The following is a 21,813-nucleotide window of genomic DNA, read 5'->3' as shown; positions in this document are numbered from 1 at the left end:
TTTAAATTATTAGCTGACTAATTAAACACTAATGTCTAATAGTTCTTTTTTACATTTACAATTTGGTATATTAGGACGTCCGTCCGGACGGGACAAACCTGCCTCGCGTCGCGCCTCCCGCCTTGCGCTGTGCGCCCTACACCTCGTGCCTCGCATGGTTGCACCGGACCTGCCATGCGCCGCGTGTGCCCCACGCCTCGCGCGTGCACCCCTGCGCCTACCGCCTCGCGTCGTGCGCCCTCTGCACCTCGCGCAACGCACGATCGCACCGGACCCGCCTCGCGCATTGTGCGGCTCGTGCCGCGCACACTTGCCCATGCCTCACACCGTCCACGCCTCGCGTAGCGCGCTGCCCGCTTCTCGTGCCTCACGCCGCCCGCGTCAACCTTCATTGGGCTGCAGCAAGTAGACGAGCACGTATTGCAGCCGTACGTTTCATGCGTTTCAGATGTATGTTGCATATGTTTCATCTATATGTTGCAAAATTAGATCTTGTGTTGCATATGTTGCAATGGGTATACACGTGTTGCAAGTATCTATTTCAAATGTTTCAAACGTATGTTGCGAGTGTTTCATCTGGATGTTGCATATGTTGCAGTGGCTATACACGTATGTTGCAAATGTGTTTCTAAATGTTTCGATTGTTTCATGTGGCTATAGACGTATGTTGCAAGTGTATATTATAAATGTTTCACCTATTTTTTAGACATATGTTGCAAGTGTTTTATCTGGATGTTGTTATATTTTGCAGTGGTTATACACATATATTGCAAACGTATATTTCAATTGTGTTCAACTGGTTTCAGGATGTTGCACCAAGTGTTGCTCCCCACATGGTTTAACTCGTGGGCATACATGCGCTGCACACACCCATCCAGCGCTGCCTATCTCTGTCATGCAAGCGCGGACCCAGCAGCAGCAGCAGCAAGCGCGGGCCGCGAAACATCGTGGGTAGGCACGACAGCACGTAGGTGCGTGGGCATCCGGACGTACGAGCGCTAGCATGGCCCTTTACAATTTGCAACCAGCCATACATAAAAAAACTACTAATTTTCTTACTTCACAATTTTGCCGGAATAAAAAAATAGGAGAAGGTACCTTAATCCGATACGAGCAACAAAATGACATATCTGCACGATTATATATTTGGGGAAAAATAAGATCTTAAACTCGATATTGGTCAACCTAAAAGTGATCCACATGGTTCAAAAGTTTGGCGAATTTTTTTGTGAATTAATGAACTGCACTACTCCATTCGTACTAAAAAATAAAGTCATTTTGGACAGCGGCACGGTCTCCAAAGTATTACTTTGACTCCTTGTTTTTATAAAAATATTTATCAAAAAATGATATATGTATATTTTTATGAAAGTATTTTTCAAGACAAATCTATTTATATGACTTTCACATTTCTAAACTCAACAACTTAAAAGTTATTAATAATCTATATTTTCAATGTTTAACTCAAGCCTTGTCTAAAATAGCTTTATTTTTTTTTTAGTACGGAGCAAGTATATACTTGTTTCTATATATTGGACCGATGCGAATAGTGGGGAGCTTCGTGGCTACCGGCTACCGCCCTCACCCGCTAGTCGGTAGCTGCCACTTCGCCAAGATGTAGGGCGCACGGCCGCACAGACGCCAGAAGTCAGGAACGACGTCACTACATCACGAGTTCACAACGAAGGGGAAAGGCCAAAAAGTGCGAGTTGGAGCGTTGGTCCGTTAGACAAGCGGAGCAACCAGGGTAGAAGGGGATCAAGTTGGACTGCTGCTGGACCTGGACTGCTGCTGGACCTGCTGAGCTTTTGACTTGATCGTTAATTTGTCATCAGATGGGCCCTTGGTCTGCCGGGGTCATAATAACTGGTGAAAAATCCCAATGTACACGAGGGTACCGTAAGGTCGTTGGGGTCGGCCGACCCATACGTCGTAATGTAGCTTCGCCGCTGCTACAGTTACTCATTTGCACAATTAATTGGTTTCTTGAGTTGCCATTGGCCTCGATTTAGATGTCTCTTCGAGTTAACGAACATGTGAAAGGGCTTCACATCTCATACACAATAAGGCCAGGTTTAGTGGGGGTTTCATCTCCCAGTTTTCAACACACCTATATTTTACAAACAGTGCAGAAGAGTTTCATCTCCATAAAACTCTTTCTACTCCCATGAAACTTTTATCTTCTCTCTCTTCATTAAGACAGTGCCATGTCAGCATATTTAATGTCCATGAAACTCTATGAAATCTCCATTGAAACTGGCCTAACGCCAGCCGAAAGAACCTATAGTAAATTCAATATACCAAAAAAAAATCAAAATAACTTATAATTTAAAATAGAGGGAGTAGCTCCCAAGACATCGAACACATGTGTTTGGACCGTATATGTATCAACGAGCCAAGTTCTCACATCTAATTAAACAAACTATGGGATATTAGACCAACATGCACCCATCTAAATTGTTGCCGCATTAAATTAGACAAATTATAAGATGTTGGACTAACATGCACCCACTTAGGGCCTGTTTGGAACGCAGGAATTTCACAGGAATTGCACAAGAATTTCACAGGAATCAGTTCATTTTCACAGGAAAAGATACAGGAACGGGAAAAAATCCCGCATTCCAAACAGGGCCTTAGATAGTTATTGTACTGTGAGTGCAATTTACTCTAAAAAAAATACTCCCTCCGTTCCTTAATATAAGCCATATAGATTTCTAAAAAAAATTCCAAAATATAGGTGCGTATCAGCTCCCACGCCGATTAGTTTGGAAAACCTTCCCACCGTACAAAGCACATGCTACAACCAATCCCTTAGATTTAGAAAGCAATCTGATTGGGAGAGAGAAGATGGCCTGATTTTTCTTTTTTTCCTTAGTTTCACATCCTTTCCCAAGCCGTACGTTAATATTGGCGCTAAAAACTATATGGCTTATATTAAGGAATAGAGGGAGTACAATATTTATTTTTTGAGAAGTCAAACAATTTAAAAATTGATCAAATCTATACAAATAAAAAACTATTAATATTTATGATACCCAATAAATTATTAGATCAAATCTAACCATCGAAAGAACAAACCGGACAAGTAAGCACAGATATTAGACGATGCTACGTACGTAATCCAAGCAAGGTTTGGTCGCTAGTCACTCAATTCAGATCCCAATAGCATCTAGCAAGTGGTAACAGAGTTGAGCTGCCGCTGGCGTCTGTGACAGTGATCTCGCATTTGGCGCCAAGCTGACATAGCTCGCCGCCGCCTTCCCCCGTTCCTCTGCTGCCACTCCTCCTCCATACTTGCCACGACTCATACTCGTCGCGGCGCCGCCGTTGAGTAACGTCTCGCCATCCCAGTCAGAGCAAGGGAGACGAAGAGCAGATGACGATCACCTCATCCGTCAAGCTCGCTGGAGGCACGCTGTCAGTCTGTGGCCGGGCGGTCCTGTCCGGCGTGCCCGCAGCCGTAGTAGCGTCCTCTGCTGCAGCGAGGGGAGCAGTCGACGGGGTCTTCCTCGGCGCCGACCTCGCCGAGTCAGCCTCCCGCCATGTCGTCTCCGTCGGAGCCTTACGGTCTGGTGCCGACCCTGAGAACACGTGAAAAAAAAATTGCGATTTTTCGGTCCACTCCGCTCTGATTTTGGATTTTGGTTTGGGCGACGACGGCGCAGGGACGTGCGGTTCATGGCGTGTTTCCGGAGCAAGCTGTGGTGGATGTCGCAGCGGATGGGGGACAAGGGCGGCGACGTCCCACACGAGACGCAGTTCCTGCTCGTGGAGTCCAGGGGCGCCGGCGCCGGCGAGGACGCGGCGTACGTCGTGTTCCTCCCGCTCGTGGAGGGCGCGTTCCGTGCCAGCCTCCAGGGCGGCGCGGGCTATGAGCTGGAGCTCTGCGTCGAGAGCGGGGACGCCGACACGCTCGCGGCGTCCTTCGAGCGCGCGCTCTTCGTGGGCGCCGCGGAGTCCGATCCCTTCGCGGCCATCGCCGGCGCCGGCACCGCGGCCAAATCCGCGCTCAAGACGTTCCGGGTCCGCGCCGAGAAGAAGCTCCCAGGCATCGTTGACTACTTCGTCTGGTGCACCTGGAACGCCTTCTACCAGGACGTCACGCAGGAGGGCGTCGAGGCCGGGCTCCGCAGCCTCGTCGCCGGCGGCCCGCCGCCCAAGTTCGTCATAATAGACGACGGCTGGCAGTCCGTAGGGACGGACCAACCCAACCCCGACGACCCAGCAGGAGAGGCCAAGCAGCCGCGCTTGCCTCGGCTCACCAGCATCAGGGAGAACAGCAAGTTCCAGAGCCACGACGACCCGACCGCTGGCATCAGGACGATGGTGCGCGCAGCGAAGGAAGAGTACGGCCTCAAGTACGTCTTCGTCTGGCACGCCATCACCGGCTACTGGGGCGGTGTCCGTCCAGGCGCCGCCGGCATTGAGTGTAAGAAACGTTGGTGTGTGTACCTCTCTGTGTAACCTGTAGATCAAGGGAAGACCTGTGTGTACCTCTCTTTGTGTAACCTGTAGATCCGGGGAAGACCTCATCCTTGTCTTCCCCGTAGATGTACCATAGCGGGTAGACGCAGGTGCCGCGGTAGCTCCGGCTCGGTGGAGTCCGTAATGGTACTGTAGTGGTCCGGTGGTGACCTGCAGGGGCGACGATGTCGTCGGTGGGCACATCTCGTCGCTGGCAGCACCTTTTTAGGATTGGATTAGGGTTTTCTATGGGTGGGATGGTGGCTCCAGTGAACCTCGTTGTCCGAACCTTGATCCCCACCTTTCTTTTATGTGTGCTGTGCGATAGGGGCCCACCAACCGTATTAGGGTTGGGCTCCCCCGATCAGGGAGCAGAGACAAGGGCCCAATAGGCCGTTGGGCCTATTGGTGGAGATCAACTAACATTCTCCCTCTTGATCTCATTCCATCTTTCACTTTCATATCATTTACTTTTGTTCATTCCATTACAGATTAACGCATAGAGCATGTCTCATCGTCACGGTCCATTGCCGATAGACTTAACAGCTACAATACACTACTCTGTTCTGAAATAGATACTTATCTTTGGGCCTTCTTTTGTCCAGAAATTTTAGGCTTTCCCTTAAACCCATGCTAGCTACATGTTCTCTGAACACCGTGTTCTCTAAACATGTTGGGTGGTAAGCCTTTTGTAAGCGGATCCGCGAGCATCTTTTCTGTACTTATATGCTCAAGACTTATGACTTGATCCTGGACTTTATCTATCACAACATAATACTTTATGTCAATGTGTTTGGCAGCACCACTTGACTTATGTTGTGAGCATACTGTACTACCATATTATAATCGCAATATAACTTAAGTGGTCTATAGATGTCGTCAACCACCTTCAAATCGGGTATGAACTTCTTTAGTCAGTTCACCTATCCGTTGCCTCATAACACGCTATAAACTGTCATACATTGTAGACGATATAGTCATAGTTTGCTTTGAGCTTTTTCATGAAATAGCTCCCCTTTGCGAGATAATAGAAAATCCACGTCTGAATATGTATTCACTCTCGCATAATCAGAATCTGAATATCCCACTATATGGAGTCAATCAGATCTTTTATACGTCATCACGAGGTCTTTCATTTCTTGCAAACAACGCAAGACTTTCTTTATCAATTTCAGTATTTTGTTCCAGAATTGCTCTAGAATCTGCAAAGTAAAAAATCGGTAACAAATGCCAAGTCAGGGCGCGTACATACTTGAGCATGTTGCAAGCTTTCAACAGCTGAAGCATATGGAACCACTTTCATTTGATTGAGCTCATATTGGTTCCTGGGGCATTGAAAATCCCATATCTGTCGCCCTTGACTATAGGAGCAGGTGAGAGACTACATTTTGTGCATACTGAATCACTTTTTTTAAGATTCTTTCTATGTATGTCTTTTGTGACAGTCCTAATACCCCTTTTCTTCTATCTCGGTGAATCTCGATCTCTAGAACGAACGAGACTTCACCAAGATCTTTCATATCAAGTTTTGAGGGCAAAACTTCTTTGTCTCCTGTAGTAGACTGACATCACTACTAGCAAGTAAGATATCATCCACATACAGGACAAGGAAGATGAACTTCCCATTCTTAAACTTTGCATAGACATAATTGTCCTCTATATTTTCTTTAAAATCCAAAATTCTTTATTGACTGATCAAACTTCAAGTACCACTGTCTTGAAGCTTGCTTTAATCCATAAATGGATTTTTTTAGGCGGCATCCCATTCGTTCTTTTCCTTCCATGACAAAACCTTTCGGTTGTGCCATGTAAATATTTTCCTCCAAGTCTCTACTGAGAAATGCCGTCTTTACATCTATATGATGTAATTCTTAATCATAATGTGCCACTAATGCCATTATGATTCTGAAGGAAACTTTACATGAGACTGGAGAAAATGTCTCATTGTAATTAATCCCTTCTCTTTGTGTAAATCCTTTTGCCACAAGTCTCGCTTTATATCTCTCTATATTCCCTTGAGAGTCAAGTTTTATTTTGTAGACCCATTTATAACCTACTGTTTTGGCTCCTTTAGGAATTATTTCCAAATCCCAAACTTTATTGGCATTCATCGATTTCATTTCATCTTTCATAGCCTCAAGCCACTTTGATGAATGATCACTTCTCATGGCTTCTTCAAATAAGGTAGGATCATCCTCCATTTGAAATTCCTTAGTGTTATACACTTCATAATCAGCAGAAATAGCTGATTTTCTAATTCTTTGAGACCTTCTAGGGGCCTCCATATTTGGCACATCTACTGTTTGAGGCTGTTGTTGCTCCCCCTCATATGTGGCAATAGGTTCTATAGAATCCTGAAGAACATGTTTCTCATCGTCATTCATTGTTGCCATAGGTGGGATAACAACAGGTGCTGGCACCACAGTATCTTGCACTGTCGGTGCAGCGACAGCATATAGTGAGAAAATTGGCTCATGAATCATTGGAGTGGGCGCATACACCCGCTTCACTTCAAGGTTAATTTCTCGAGCTACCATGCTCCCCCTCATCTTTTCATCCTCTAGGAAAACAGCATGTCTCGTTTCCACAAACTTTGTGTGTCTCTCTGGACAGTAGAAACAAAAACCTTTTGACTTTTCTATGTAGCCAAATAAATGGCAACTTACTGTTTTAGGATATATCTTCCTAATGTTTGGGTTAAATACTTTAGCCTCAGCAGGGCTCCCCTATACACACGCAAGTGGTTTAGTGAGGGTACTCTTTCTGTCCACAACTCATACGGCGTTTTGGGCACCGACTTACTTGGTACTCTTTTGAGAATATGAATAGGGTTTTAACGCCTCCATCCACAGGCTCAACTGTAAGGTGGAGTAACTTATCATACTGCCCACCATATCCATCAGGGTACAATTGATTCTTTTAGCTACTCTATTCTGCTGAGGTTCTCCCGGTATAGAATACTGGGCTACTTTGTCATTCTTTTAGGGTATGCCGACCGTAGTACTCCCCCATGGTCAGACCTGACTATCTTTCTCTTTAAATTGCGTTGGATTTCAACTTTTGCCTTAAATATCTACATTTATCTAATACTTCTGTTCTTTCTTTGATTGGGTAAATATAGACATAACAGGAGTAATCATCTGTGAATGTTATGAACGAATCATTTCCATCCATACTCTTTACATAAAACTGACCACAGATGTCTGTGTGAATAATCTATAAAATTTTTGCATTTCGTTTGTCATCTTTCTTAATCTTTTTTACATACTTTCCTTTTATGCATTCCCTGCATTGTTCTTAATCTGAGAGCTCTATTGGAGGAAGAATATCTTTCTTAACTTGTCTTTCTATTCTCCCCCTCGAAATATGGCCTGAACGATAGTGCCATAATTTCGACAACATATCGTGAGCTCTCTTATGTCACCATTTCCAGAGTAACACTCCTGTCACCAGCTGCTTTATCAGCTGGGTAGTATATATCTTTGAAGAGCCAGTGAACTAACTCTTTATTCTATCGAGATACTCGGTGACCGTGTCAAATTCTGGGATTGATCCCATAATTGCAGGTTCAATCATGTTCTTTATCACAGCCAAATATTTCTTATTGGCAGTGACCCATTTCCTATGCTCAAAAGGCATAGGACATCTTTTGGAATTCAAAATCCCTTTCTTTAGTTGCTCAAGTGGCATCATTCTCTTTTATCTCCCTCACCGGTGCCACAACCTCAGTGGAACATGGTGAGGTGACTACCCAGTCCACCTTAGACAAGATGAAAACCAGGTCAAAACTTTTCTTAACATAAAATTAACACCATTTGCATGCCTTGATTCCAACGTTGGTCAAAATCAAAACATACAACTATTCTTATACACTAATTCTACATCACCGTTGGGCAGAAATAGAATTAATGCATAAATTATTAACTTTCACAATTATTCTTACACACTAATTCTACATCACCGTTGGACAGAAATAGAATTAATGCATAAATCATTAACTTTTACAACTGTTCTCATACACTAATTCTACATCACCGTTGGGCAGAAGTAGAATTAATGCATAAATCAATAAAATTATCAACTTTTTTTATACACTAATTCTACATCACTGTTGGCAGAAGTAGAATTAATGCATAAATCATTAAAATTATGATATTGTTATTAACAACGTTGGTCAGAAAATAACAACATAATAATCATGTCAAATCTCTTTTTCTCCAATTAAATACCATATTAGTTCAAAAATAATTGGAGAATCAACATTTTCTTTAGCAGCGGAAAAAATCTCTTTTTCTCCAATTAAATACCACATTGGTTCAAAACAACTGGAGAATCAACAACTTTACTTTGGCTGTGGAAAAATTCTCTTTTCCTTGAATTTTACCCACAGGGAAAATTGTATTTTCGATTTCCTTTAATCCATTAATCAATTTCCAGGAAATAAAGATTTACTGCAAAAACTTTTCTTTTCTCCAGTTAAATATCACGTCGATTCAAAATCACTGGAGAATATACTTTTTCTTTAGCAGCGGAAAACGTATACTCAATTTCTTAAATTTTTACCCACAGGGAAAAATTACATTTTCTATTTTTCTTTTGAACCATTTATTCATTTTCTAGGAAATAAATTCTTTACTGGAAAATGAAAAAACAAAATAGATTCAAAACCTCATTGTTGGGCTGGAACTGATACAGTGGCCTGGCCCATCTCTCCGCGCACGCGCAGGCCGCACCTAGGCCGCAACCTGGGCCTGGGCCGGCAAAGTTGCGCTGCCGCGCGCGCCCGCCTGGGCCGGCGACGGCCCGATCTGTTCTGTGCCGTTGATTTCGATCCGACGGCCGGGCGCTTGTTTCGGGCGGTATAAAAACCCGTCGACGCCGCAGCCGGTGCGAACCCTAGCTCAGTCTCTCCGCTGCTCTCTCTCTTCGCCCTCTCTCTATTCCTTTCTCAGCCGCATCGCAACCGAGTGACCGAGAGCGAGACGGCGAGCGAGCGGGCGGTGGAGCGAGTGCCATGGCGCCGTCGCCGGCCCCCTCGTCGGCGCGCGTGCTCCCCGATGGGTGAGCACGCCGCCATCGAGCGACCTGGCCGTGGCGCCCCCTTGGCCGAGCCCGGCGAAAAATCTTCCCTGGCTTGGTCTTCTTTTCCTGCGCGACGGCGATGTCGGCAGCGCGGTGCACGGCGAGTTCGTTCTCTTCCCCTTTTCCCCCTCTTTGATTTTGATCTGTTTTCCTCTTATCCGAACCATTGAGTGTTGGGGATTAGGGTTTAGATCTAGGGTTAGGGTTCGGTATCCGACCCTCCCCTTTTCCCCTTTGCTTTTGTGATCTTGCTTTTCTTTTCGGAGTTCATCCGAATGGATCTAGGGTTAGGGTTCGTGTGCCGACCTCTGTTCTTTTTCTCTTCTTTGGATTTCCTTTCTTTTCTTTGATTTCTTTTCCTTTTGGAGTTCATCCGAATCTCTTCCCTTCCCCTTCTTCCCCCTTCCCCTTCTTCTTTTGGGATTAACCCGATTTGGGATGGGGTTACAAATTAGGGTTAGGGTTTCGGTTGAACCTTTTCTTTTGATTCGTCCGTCCTTGCTTTTCTTTCTTGGGTTAGGTCTTAGGGTTCGGCCAAATCCGAACCCACTCTTCTTTCTCATGTGAGTTAGGGTTAGAGTTGGGAAGAACCCTCTTTCTTGTCAGATCTGAACTAGATTTGATCTTTTCTGTTCTTTGTCGTGCGCCGTCGAACGGTGCGGCTTCTTTCCCCACGCGGTGGCGGTGGTGACCAGGGTTCCAGTGACGTCCGCCACCCCCGGTCCTTTCCCTTTTCTTTTACCCGGTTAGGGTTAGGGTTACACAGAGGCAACCTAGCTTTGATACCATTGTAAGAAACGTTGGTGTGTGTACCTCTCTGTGTGTAACCTGTAGATCCGGGGAAGACCTCATCCTTGTCTTCCCCGTAGATGTACCACAGCGGGTAGACGCAGGTGCCGCGGTAGCTCCGGCTCGGTGGAGTCCGTAATGGTACTGCAGTGGTCCGGTGGTGACCTGTAGGGGCGACGATGTCGTCGGTGGGCACATCCCGTCGCTGGCAGCACCTCTTTAGGATCGGATTAGGGTTTTCTATGGGTGGGATGGCGGCTCCAGTGAACCTCGTTGTCCGAGCCTTGATCCCCACCTTCCTTTTATGTGTGCTGTGCGGCAGGGGCCCACCAACCGTATTAGGGTTGGGCTCCCCCGATCAGGGAGCAGAGACAAGGGCCCAATAGGTCGTTTGACCTATTGGTGGAGATCAACTAACAACATGGAGCAGTACGTCTCCAGGATGCAGTTCCCCGAGATCTCGTCGGGCGTTGCCGAGAACGACCCCGGCATGAAGACCGACTGGATCACCGCCCAAGGGGTCGGCCTCATGCACCCGTGCGCCGTGTGCCGCTTCTACGACGAGCAGCACGCGTACCTCGCCGCCGCCGGGGTCGACGGCGTCAAGGTGGATGAGCAGTGCATCCTGGAGACGCTCAGCACCGGCCACGGCGGCCGCGCGCAGCTCACGAGGCAATACCACCAGGCGCTCGACGCCTCCGTCGCCAAGAATTTCCCGGAGAATGGCATCATCGCCTGCATGAGCCACAACACCGACGCCCTCTAGGCCTCTACTGGTACGCTCCTACCATCGTCCTAACCGTGAAGTTCATAGCGAATCCGTTGACCAATTTGGTTCGACGGCTCGAAGCAGACGGCGGTGGTGAGAGCGTCAGATGACTTCTTCCCGAGGGACCCCGCGTCGCACACGGTGCACATCGCCGCGGTGGTGTACAACAGCGTGTTCCTCGGCGAGTTCATGCTCCCGGACTGGGACATGTTCCACTCCCTCCACCCGGCCGGCGAGTACCATGGCTCGGCCCGTGAGATCAGCGGCGGCCCTGTCTATGTCAGGTCGTGATCAGTTTGCTCACCATACTCCATTCCTATGTTCGGTGGAATTGGCAGCTGAATTGTGTTCTTGGTGATGGATTTGCAGTGACGCCCCCGGCAAGCACGACTTGGAGCTGCTGAAAAAGATCGTCTTGCCGGACGGCTCCGTGCTCCGTGCGCGTCTGCCTGGCAGGCCGACCAAGGACTGCCTGTTCACCGACCCGGCACGTGACGGTGTCAGGTGAGCTCGATCACCCACCGCTGCATTATGGGTCTCTGCCGACAGGTGCAACGCAGACGCGGTTTGGAGCATGCCTGACAACTCCGTGCCATGTCTTGGTTGGTTCCTGCTGCATGCAGCTTGCTCAAGATATGGAACATGAACAAGTTCACCGGCGTCCTCGGCGTGTACAACTGCCAGGGCGCTGCGTGGAGCTTCGCGGAGAAGAAGACCACGTTCCACCCGGCCAGCGTCGACGCCCTGACGTGCGGCGTCAGGGGCAGCGACGTCCACCTCATTTCCGAGGCCGCGACGGACGTCGAATGGAACGGCGACTGCGCCGTGTACCGCCATGCCAGTGGCGACCTCGTCGTCCTCCCGAACGGCGCGGCACTGCCCGTCTCCCTCAAGGTCCTCGAGCAAGACATCCTCACCGTCTCGCCGGTCAAGGTCAGCGCGCCATCCATGTCTCCCATCACTGTTGCCATGTCCAATCTGTTGCTAGTTCCGAACTCAAGAATCTGGCACCTGTAATCAACTAACTCATGATGCATCGCAGGAGTTGGCACCCGGGTTCAGGTTCGCCCCGATCGGGCTCGTCGACATGTTCAACAGCGGCGCGGCGGTGGAAGGCCTGACGTACCACCTGCTCGACGGCGCAAAGCTGCTCGACGACAACGGGTCCACTCCTAGCTCGGATGCCACCGGATTGGTGTGCGTGGAAGTGAGGGGGTGTGGCAGGTTCGGTGCCTACTCCTCTGTCAGGCCAAGGAGATGTTTGCTGGGCTCTGCGCAGCTGGAGTTCACCTATGATTCTTCCTCCGGCATTGTTGTTTTGCAGCTGGAGGCGATGCCCAAGGAGAGGGTTCACAGGATTGTCATTGAGCTGTAGACTTGTACGTGCGTTGTAGCAAGAGGAATTCAGAGTATCAAAACTACGAGTAGAAACTCAGAAGTTGAGTTGAGATTACGCCGTACCTAAGTCGGGTAGCGATAGCACATGCAGAAATGCACAAGCTCTAAGATCAGCGTGGTGTCGTTGATTGGATCAGATTAAGAAATGAAATCGCACGGCATCAGCACTTCCTCATCCGGTGGTTTACTATGACGAATCTGAATACATGCACACATGCCGAGTGATCACACGAAGCTTAGTCTTATTTTATGCCGTATTCGAAACATGTACGGACTAAGTGTAAAATGCCCCAACAGTCCTCGCTAACATGGCAGCACGAACCGACGTCTGAATTTGTGCATCTGAGCAATCAAAATTTTTTTTATGCCGACATGTGCTCCCAGCGATGAGTCGCCTCCTCGTCTCCCCCGACGCGTGCACCCCCGGCCGCTCCTCCAATCGGCAAATTACACTGAGTCCATAAAGCTGTAATATTGTACCATTTTAGTCCATCCACCTCTCACCACCATCCTCACCTCCGCCACACTGCACATGCTCACCTTACCCGCACGTAGCGCTGCATCATGCTCGCCCTGCTACTTCATGCCTGCCTATGTTGCATCGTCGGTGCAATGCTACACCCACACTACCACGCTAGGCCATGTCGTGTTCGCCGTGATGCTTATGTCGTGTGCTACACTCACCCTACTGCATTGCAACGATGGCCCTGTTGTTGTGAAGGGAGGTGAGGAAGGCTGAGAAAGGAACTAATTAAGTGTGAGGAGATGGCAAGAATGAGCATGAGTTCCCGCTTGACGGAGAAGAGGAAGGAGCATGGTGGTGTTGAATGTGACTGCCGCGAGGCAGGGGCCGGCGCCATGGTGAGGTGGAGGTGGAGCAGAAGCGAGTCGAGCGGAATCGAGGAAGGCCGTAGCGCCGAAGGCTCGGCTAGGACGTGCAGTAGAGCAAGTACAAGGACGACCAAGCGGCGTAGTAGGTCGTAGGAAACTAGGTATGCATATACCACTTGAGCTCCCACCACACATCTCATCCTCGTGCGTTACACCACTGTGGGTGGACAAACACGGTGCAACAAGATGTGGCCGCATGAGTGTGGTGGGCACATGCAATGGAGTGTGGAGGAACTGAGTGTGTATTTTGAAAATAGTGGAACTAAAATGAGAATTTATGATAAGTTTAGAAAGCTAAATGCATAGCTTAAAAGTATTGGGACCTGAATGTACCTGAATGAAAACTCGGGAAAAGTTTAAGGAGCTGAATTGAAAAGGTTTAAGGAGCTGAACGTACAATTTGGAAGTATCGAGACCTACATAAGAACTCAAGACCTACATAAAAACTTAGAACAAGTTTTGAGGACCACCAATAAAATTTATTTACTCTTTAAAAAATAAGTACAAAATCACCATTTCCCTTCAAAACGAGGGCATAAAAGCCAAAGCACCGTAATGTTTTGAAGAAGCTTGATTGATTATTGCCAAAGCTAAATAAGTAAACATGTTCTCAAAACTACCTAAGCTTTGATTAGAGTATCATTGGACTGACCAGCTTTGTAAAGCACACGGATACAAGTTCATTAATATTGTGTAGTTAATTAAGAGATCTTATTATTTACGCTGGCTATGAGTTTATTTAATTGCAAAAAAACATTTTCACTATCTGTTTGCATGGCAAAACTTTTTTCCTTTGGTCCTGCTTCTTGATCCGGGTGCGATGAAATATCATATTGCTGTCATTTCCACATACATAGTGCAATACACTACCTTTTCTTCTTTTGATATTGATATCCTTTCTGATTTCACCTTTGTACTTTCGGCAATGGAGTCTCCAGATCAGGAAAGCAAAGCCGACTCCAACCCTGATAATAATTTATGCAGTCATCGGCACTTCTTGTGCTACAATGCATTGTATGCTCGAAAACAAATACTCTGAGGATTCAACTGCTTTTTGTAACATAAGAACAAACACTGCATTGTAGGCTGGCTATTTTGTTGCCGGACCTTACACATAAGATGGCCGACGGTTTAAAAACGATCGGCTATTGTTGGGTTTCTAGTAGTGATTTACGATGTTCTCTGATACTGCATTATCCACTGCATTTAGATCAAGTGGAAACACGCACTTTCCATCACTGCTTGAGCTTCCAGCAAGGGTTTCTAGTAGTGATTTACGATGTTCTCTGATACTGCATCATCCACTGCATTTAGATCAAGTGGAAACACGCACTTTCCATCACTGCTTGAGCTTCCAGCCATCGGTTTATTGCTAGTGCCATCATTCACAGAAGAAGCTGAAAGGGAATGCACCTTAGATGATAACCTTCCATTGTAGGCATTCTCGTATAAATCAGAGTTCATAGAAACTACATTATCCAATTTAATTTTCTTATGCTCGGGTACTTCATCGACTTCATCAGCTACTTTGGCCATCTCAAAACTTCTTTTATCTGCACCACCTGATGCATGTGAATGATCCAGTGCACCCTCGCTAACCTCCCAGGTATTTACATGGTCTATATCCATGAGGTTGTCTGCATCGTTAAGGTTGATGGTTGTGCTCACCATGCCAGGTTCTTTAACCAAACAAGTAAAAAAATTACAAAACATGGGTGATAAATAATTAACTCATACTTACTAATATGATTGAGAACAATGTTAGTTACCTTCCTGAAGATGGGTTAAGGAGACAGAACAAGTAACTGGCACCATGTTCACATCAAAATCTCTTTCACTAACATTACCACCGAAGGTGTCCCTCATTCTATCTTCGTGTTCTGGATAATCAAGTTTCTGCATATCCATAACAAAATGTTACATTCAGATACTGATATGCAATATCATCTGAATGATCATGTAAAACAAGGTGACAGAATGCCAGTTGTCAAGCTGGCATCCGAAACTCTCACGTTGTGTAGGGAAATTTCACATATTGGCAGGTTGGCCATAAGCTGAATCAGTGGGCGTACCCCCAGTGCAGAGAGCTCCCGCTCTGTGCGGGGTCTGGGGAAGGGTGTCAGTGGCAAGCCTTACCCTCGCCTGTGCAATGCGAGGAGACCGCGACTTGAACCCGAGACCTTCCGGTCACAGGCGGTAAGACTCTACCGCTTGCACCAGGCCCGCCCTTCCGGTCAGTGACTAGGGAATTTTCTAGAAAGCTCATGGTAACATAAACTTTATCTATGGTCAACTTAATGTTTGAGTGCCACGTATGTAACTTACTAAAGGTGTAAGGTAGTGTGGCATGTGTTATTCTACGCTTTTCTCTTGATGCACTAATACGCAGCTCTCCTACATATGTGAGGAAAAAAATGGTAACTTAAACACAACTAATGCAGAGAAAATGTTTAAAAAGCAAGCGCTACACAAAATGAGGAATAAAGATTCACCTGATGTTTTCTTTGCATAGACATGGAAGAGGGACCCATACCACCATTGCTAATTGTTGAAATTATTTCTGTATCTGAATCTAGGTGATCATCTAGACCTCTTCCACATACAGGCTGATTCAAAAAGTTCTCTCCATTCAAACACACCTCATGACTGGCTTCCAAACTCGGTGCAAAATTAGTTGACTTTACCAAAATTTCGCCAAAACCACTCCTGTTTTGTGAGAATGAATGAGTATATGACAAAGCAGTCGTACTCCAATCCATGGCCCCGGGGTCATCATTAAAGTTTCGTTCTAGTCTACTTGTGGATACATAAGATGGGAGGTTAGAGGAATCTTTTTTGCCAACTCTGAATAGACCCCATAGAAAGTAGAACATATTCCACCCTGAGACAGAATACGAATGTGATCAATCAAATTGAAACCTATCATGAGATAATATGACACTTTAACTAGCTGAAGGGTTCTTACTTTGGAAGTTCTTTGACAAGATATTGGAAGGGAATATAAGCAACTCAACAGTACCAACACTTCCTCTGAGAACTAAATCATTCTTCAGCATATTTTCAACTAATTTACTGTAGTGTTTTTCATAGCTGCAAAAGACAGAAGTGTTAGTTTCAAATTTAAAACAACATATGAATGAAACAAATATGAATCAGGGGAAAAACTGCAAACACCACACCTCTGAACATCTCTAGCAAAGAAAAAAAGACCTATGTTGTCATAAGTTGGACCATTTTCCTGAAATTGTGTCGGCCATGAATTCTGCCGAGGAACTTCCTCAAGCTGGACTTTAGAAGGGAATTTCTTAACTACATCCAACACTAACTGTGCAGCAGAACATGATAAGTGGGCTTGAAAACCATCACACAGCTCCGGTGATCTTCCAGTCCTCTGCAGCTCAAAACCACCTCTGTTGAAATAAAAAAAAAGTTTAAAATGCATATAATAAACACATCGAGGAAATAATATAATTGCTAGCAAATAATACAGGCTGAGTGATAATCAGGTCTAAAAAAATGGGATGAACCACAAAGCACACATATAACATCACATAACACAACACACAAAACATGTGAAAGCATTATCTATAAAGTGGTTACATAATTGATGGTAGATTGGCAATGGAATGTCTAGTAACTTATTACTATTAAGTCATTTAAAATGTAAAGTAAATAATTTCACATATGGGATGGAAAGGAAAGAATACTCATACTGCCATATCCAGTCCAGCTCAGGGACAGTTGAAAACAATGGTTCATCACCAGCTGAAACCCCTTGAGCAGGTTCATCCCTATGATCATTTGGCATAATGCAACCATTATCAGAAGAGATTCCTGGTGTGGCAGATAGAGATGGATGAGTATCTTTGAACTTCAGCTTGCTACAATCTACTCCGCTCCCAGGGATGGATAAAATATATCTCATATCCTGCTCATTAGCTTGAGTTGATAATGAAGGCTTCTTCACATTCCGACTGCTGCTAGAAGCACCCTGTCTGAAGCCAGTTTGATCCTTTATTTTAGTATCCTGATGTGAAGAATCTGAATTCTGAATCACTTTTCTATGAGCACCCGAACCAAGAATCCCACATGAGGATCTTTCAGCATTAGATAGCATCGTACTTCCCGGCACTTTTGCTAAAGGAGGCTTCTTGAGCTCACTGTTTCCTGAACAAACAAATTAGAGTTACTCTACAATAAAATGCATGCAATCAGAATATATGAACTATGTCAAATAAGGAAAATAACACGCAAGGGGAAGGGGGTGAAAGGAAATTTACCAAGAGAATTTTTACCACCCTGTACATGAACAGCACCTAAATTATTTGAGTCAGCCATGTTATTTCTTGTAGAGAGGAGCTGAGCTGTGGTATCAGTTTTTAAAAGAACAGGAGCAACCATTGATGCTGTGGCAGAGGGAGGCCCCAATATTGAAGAGCACTGACCATTTGTTACGTTGTGGCTCACCAACTGATTCGTCACCCTTGGCTCCTCGGCAGGTGGCAAGACGGAAGACTTTGCCTTGTTTGCTGGCTCGCAAGGCTTAGGCTTTTTGAAGGTCGCTGACTTAGTAGTCATGCTGATTGGCCCTTCCTTTTTAATGATAGAAGACCAAGATTCCTTAAAAAATTTTGGCTTCTGAGGAACTTCATTCAATAGCTGTTTCACTTTCGGAACCTTTGAGTTGTTGAAAGAAGTGGATTTGGAAAGTTGGCCTGCATTAAACCTTGCTTAGTATGGTTTCATTTGATTGCATGCCACCAGGGCAAGCCCTAAAAGTACCATAATTTGAACATTAAGGATTTTGTGTACAGAGTTTAAATATGAAAAAAATAGATTAACAATTTACCACGAGGCTGTGGTGCCTGATTCTTCAGAGCATTAAACGCCAATGAAGTTGCCACTTGATGGCTAGGTTGTTTTCCTTTGTCAGCATCAAACATGAATATCTCGTGTGATGGTTGCATTGTCTTTCTGGAGTCAGCCCCTGTGTACATGCCACCAGTTTCAGGAATAGTATCTCTAATTGAGGATGTCATCGCAGCATCTTCTTCCATCCTGGTTTCAACCGTATCATTCCCCTCATTTGTGGTATCTGACTCTTTCTTTTCTACATTCTCAGCCTTCATTTTACAGTCTGAAGAATTTCTGTTCTTTGCAGCAATGGGAGGTTTGTTAATCTCCCCTTCAAAGGACAGCTCTTTCGAAGTGCCAACCTTCACCTGAGATTTCTCTAGTCTATTCTCCTTTTCAGATTCTACCGCAGTTTGGCAGTCTTCGCACAACCAGTCACTATCTGGAACCTCTTCCATCATTACCCGCATGCAATACCTGAAGCAAAGAGATATTAAAACATACTCTTACGCGCATGCAATATCTGGGAAGACATAATGGAAACAAGTGCTCAAAAGACCAGTTTTCTCTCTAACAGGGAGTGTATAGACAAAGATAATAAATGTGTAGACTTATTAGTGTTCTGGCACGCTAATTGTGCCATTAGCCTTGCAGTCAGCAATTAAAAACCATAAAACAGTAAATGGGCAACTTTAGCGTATGCAATCCATCAAATGCAACTGAACATTATTACAGAAAAAAGAAAGTAATGCAGTGAAGAAGCCTTACGTGTGCTCTGCGCCGTCATTGCATCTGCTACAGACAGCGAGCTTCTCATCCTCACCAACATCTCCACATATGTCACACACCTTCACCTATGTTTTGAAACAGGTTACACAGTTCAGGCGATTTAAAACTAGGGCATTATCCAATCAAAGAAGAAAAAGGCAACCCAATCGAAATACAATCAATTGAGGTCGATCAAACCATAAAAAAAACAGAAATTTAAGGTTCTCACTCACGTCTTCAACTTCTTCTGAACTTTTATCATTAGATGAAGTTGTATCAACTTGTGCATCGGATACCTGCTGGATATAGACTGTGGTTAATACAAACTGAGGGTTCAATTTTCGATGCATCATATGTTCACATAAATGCAAATAAATCACTTCAAGATGCATATTAACTTCTCAATAATAAAGATTGGCATTCTTCATACAGGCAATATATGTAATCATAGATAAAACGAAAAACACCAGAACAAAGAGCAAGAAACTCACATCATCCCTGATCTCTTGAGAGCTTCTTTCGTTATCCATATCCTTGTACACAGCAGCCACTTGCACATGAGACCCATCTTCATTTGCACCTTCCTGTTCCAAATGAGGTGCACCTTGCTTGCTGCTTGTTGAGCTTCTAGAAACCTTCTTTGTGCTTTGAGAGCTAGCTTTTTGGAGCATGTCTTTAGAGTTTGTTGAATGGTCCTGTTCTTCTGAAGCTGAGGATGGACCTTCCTGTTCCTCAATGTGTGCACTAGGCTGACTTTTGCCAACCTGTCCATCTGTATCATCGCTGTCACTGTCAACAGCACCATCACTTTCAATCGCCTTATCCACCCTTTTATCACGCAATCTTTTAGCAGATGGAGGTGCTCTTCTCCCCCTTTTCTTTCTTACGGCCACATTAGATGTGTCTTTAACTTCAGAGATCCATGAAGCAACATTACTGCGACGACCTGAGCTACGTGGCGCCCTGTCTGTATTCCTTACTGAACATATATAAGCATTAATGACATTGTGTATTCTGGTTGTGAAGTGATATAAATGCCTAAGATGCAAATAAGATGAGAAGGGGAGATAACATACATCGCATGTCCTTTATTCAGGTTTATGAAGAAAGTTCTGGCTCTGATTGTCCTTCCTTTCCAGTGAGGAAAATTGCCTTTAATTTTCAACGCATTAAACAATAGGTAAATAAGTTTATAACAAGTAATAAACATGGAAAGAACAGAAATAGGAAAAGAAAAACTTGGCAGTCCGTACACAAACACGTAAACATATACACAGAATGTTAGGTGCAATAAATTAGTACTCCCTCTGTCCCAAAGAGAATGACATTCTAGCTTTGTACTAGATCAAACTATCTCAGGTTGGACAATTTATATAAAACAATGTCAATATTTGTATCACTAAACAAGCGTCTTTAGGAAACTAGAGTTATGGCGGCAGACCCTTGAGTCTAAAGGTTTTAGATTGAGCAGAACTAAAACCGAATACATGAGATGCGACTTTCGCGGAGTTGTACAGGAGGAGGGAGATGTGAGTTTAGAAGGTCAAGTAGTGCATAAGAAGGATACCTTACAAAGAGATGGAGATATTGATGCGGACGTTAGCCATAGAATCAAAGCAGGTGGATTAAGTGGCGACAAGCTTCTGGCATTCTATGTGACAAGAGGGTACCACAAAAACTACAAGGACATAGCCAAGTGACATATGGCATAACACATAATTTAAGTTCACAACATGATAAGGTCACATCCACAGGTCCACAATTATACATAATTGAGTTCACATGCGTAGTAATAGTACATAAGAGAACAAAATTTCAGATCAAAGCACATGAATACATAATGAACAAAACTATTGAACACATAGGCAGTCGGGCACCGGACGTGGTTAGAGTGAGACAGAGCATAGGGAAGACCGGAGGAGACGAGGATCGAGGAACTGACTAGATTGAATCCTGCTGGGATGGAGAAACCCGGCCGATTCGACGGTGAGCGGCCCAGGGATGCTTGGAGCAGGGGCACAGAGCTTCTTCTGTAGGGGGGAGGGCCGCCGGGAGCAGGGAGGGGACGCCGCCGGACTACGTCGTCGCTGGCCGGCCGATTCGACGGTAAGCCGCCCAGGCCAGGGATGCTCCGAGCAGGGGCGCAGAGGTGCAGCAATAGGGCACCAGGAGCTGGGAGGGTCGCCGCCGGCCGCTGGCTGTCCCGCCACCGGCCGCCGTTCGCCACTCGCCACTCGCGTCGGGGCGTCGGGGCGTCGGGCGCACCTGCGGAAGGGGAATGGGAGATTTAACTTTCTACTGTTATAGCGAGCACCTGTTCACATAGCACTTTAACGATAGACAACACAATTTTACCAGAAGAAAGAAGAAAAGTCATAAGAAAATACCATATCTCACGTGGCACGCGAGCGTTGCGTTCCAGATGGGATCCGAGTCAGCAGGGGTATGGCAAATCACCACGGCTGCCCCTGCCCCATCACGAAGAGCCGCGACGGCTGCACGTCCTCGCCGTCCAGTTCCTGCACCTCTCGGCCTCGGAGGTACTCCCCGTGCAGCGCACTCGTCCATGGTGATTTTTTTTTAATTTTAACATTGGACACGCCTATTGTCCTATTATGGTTAAATACCTGTGCCGCGCCATGCATGGTGGCGCGGCAGAGGACTGACGTGGCGACAACCAGAATCGCTGACCGCTGATGGGGCAGGGCCTGCCGCGCCACAGAACATGGCGCGGCTGGGTCAAATAAATATCGCGAGCGAGCCCCCGCCCGTACGCACCCCTGCCCGCCCACCCGCCG

General features: G+C 45.7%; 2 protein-coding genes across 8 annotated transcripts; one reads left to right on the top strand and one right to left on the bottom strand.

Moving 5' to 3' along the window:
- Window positions 1-3,289: 3,289 nt before the first annotated feature.
- LOC136521483 (probable galactinol--sucrose galactosyltransferase 6) lies at window positions 3,290-12,677 on the top strand. Its single transcript, XM_066515231.1, has 7 exons — window positions 3,290-3,567; window positions 3,666-4,422; window positions 10,757-11,099; window positions 11,175-11,388; window positions 11,474-11,608; window positions 11,728-12,037; window positions 12,147-12,677. The coding sequence occupies exons 1-7, from the start codon at window positions 3,377-3,379 to the stop codon at window positions 12,477-12,479; spliced, it is 2,283 nt and encodes a 760-aa protein (XP_066371328.1). The 5' UTR covers window positions 3,290-3,376; the 3' UTR covers window positions 12,480-12,677.
- Window positions 12,678-13,949: 1,272 nt separating this feature from the next.
- Window positions 13,950-21,325, bottom strand: LOC136519651 (ASI1-immunoprecipitated protein 2-like). 7 transcript variants are annotated; one of them, XM_066513035.1, is made up of 14 exons: window positions 20,583-21,325; window positions 20,092-20,167; window positions 19,507-19,994; window positions 19,249-19,314; window positions 19,016-19,101; window positions 18,243-18,724; window positions 17,674-18,108; window positions 17,107-17,560; window positions 16,573-16,803; window positions 16,359-16,483; window positions 15,886-16,274; window positions 15,163-15,289; window positions 14,867-15,072; window positions 13,950-14,790 (listed from the first exon to the last, which is right to left on the bottom strand). In XM_066513035.1, exons 2-14 carry the CDS (start codon window positions 20,096-20,098, stop codon window positions 14,779-14,781), a joined length of 3,108 nt encoding a protein of 1,035 aa, XP_066369132.1. In that variant the 5' UTR covers window positions 20,099-20,167; window positions 20,583-21,325; the 3' UTR covers window positions 13,950-14,778. The 7 variants fall into 7 exon arrangements, with proteins under 7 accessions (XP_066369132.1, XP_066369127.1, XP_066369126.1 ...); XM_066513030.1 differs by having other exon boundaries at window positions 13,950-15,072; window positions 20,583-20,693; window positions 20,958-21,324; XM_066513029.1 differs by having other exon boundaries at window positions 13,950-15,072; window positions 20,583-21,324.
- Window positions 21,326-21,813: the final 488 nt, after the last annotated feature.

The sequence above is a fragment of the Miscanthus floridulus genome, chromosome 18 (assembly GCF_019320115.1).
Source record: "Miscanthus floridulus cultivar M001 chromosome 18, ASM1932011v1, whole genome shotgun sequence".
Lineage (NCBI taxonomy): Eukaryota > Viridiplantae > Streptophyta > Magnoliopsida > Poales > Poaceae > Miscanthus > Miscanthus floridulus.
The sequence above is the reverse complement of the archived record's forward strand: the minus strand, read 5'-3'. Positions and strand labels throughout refer to the sequence as shown.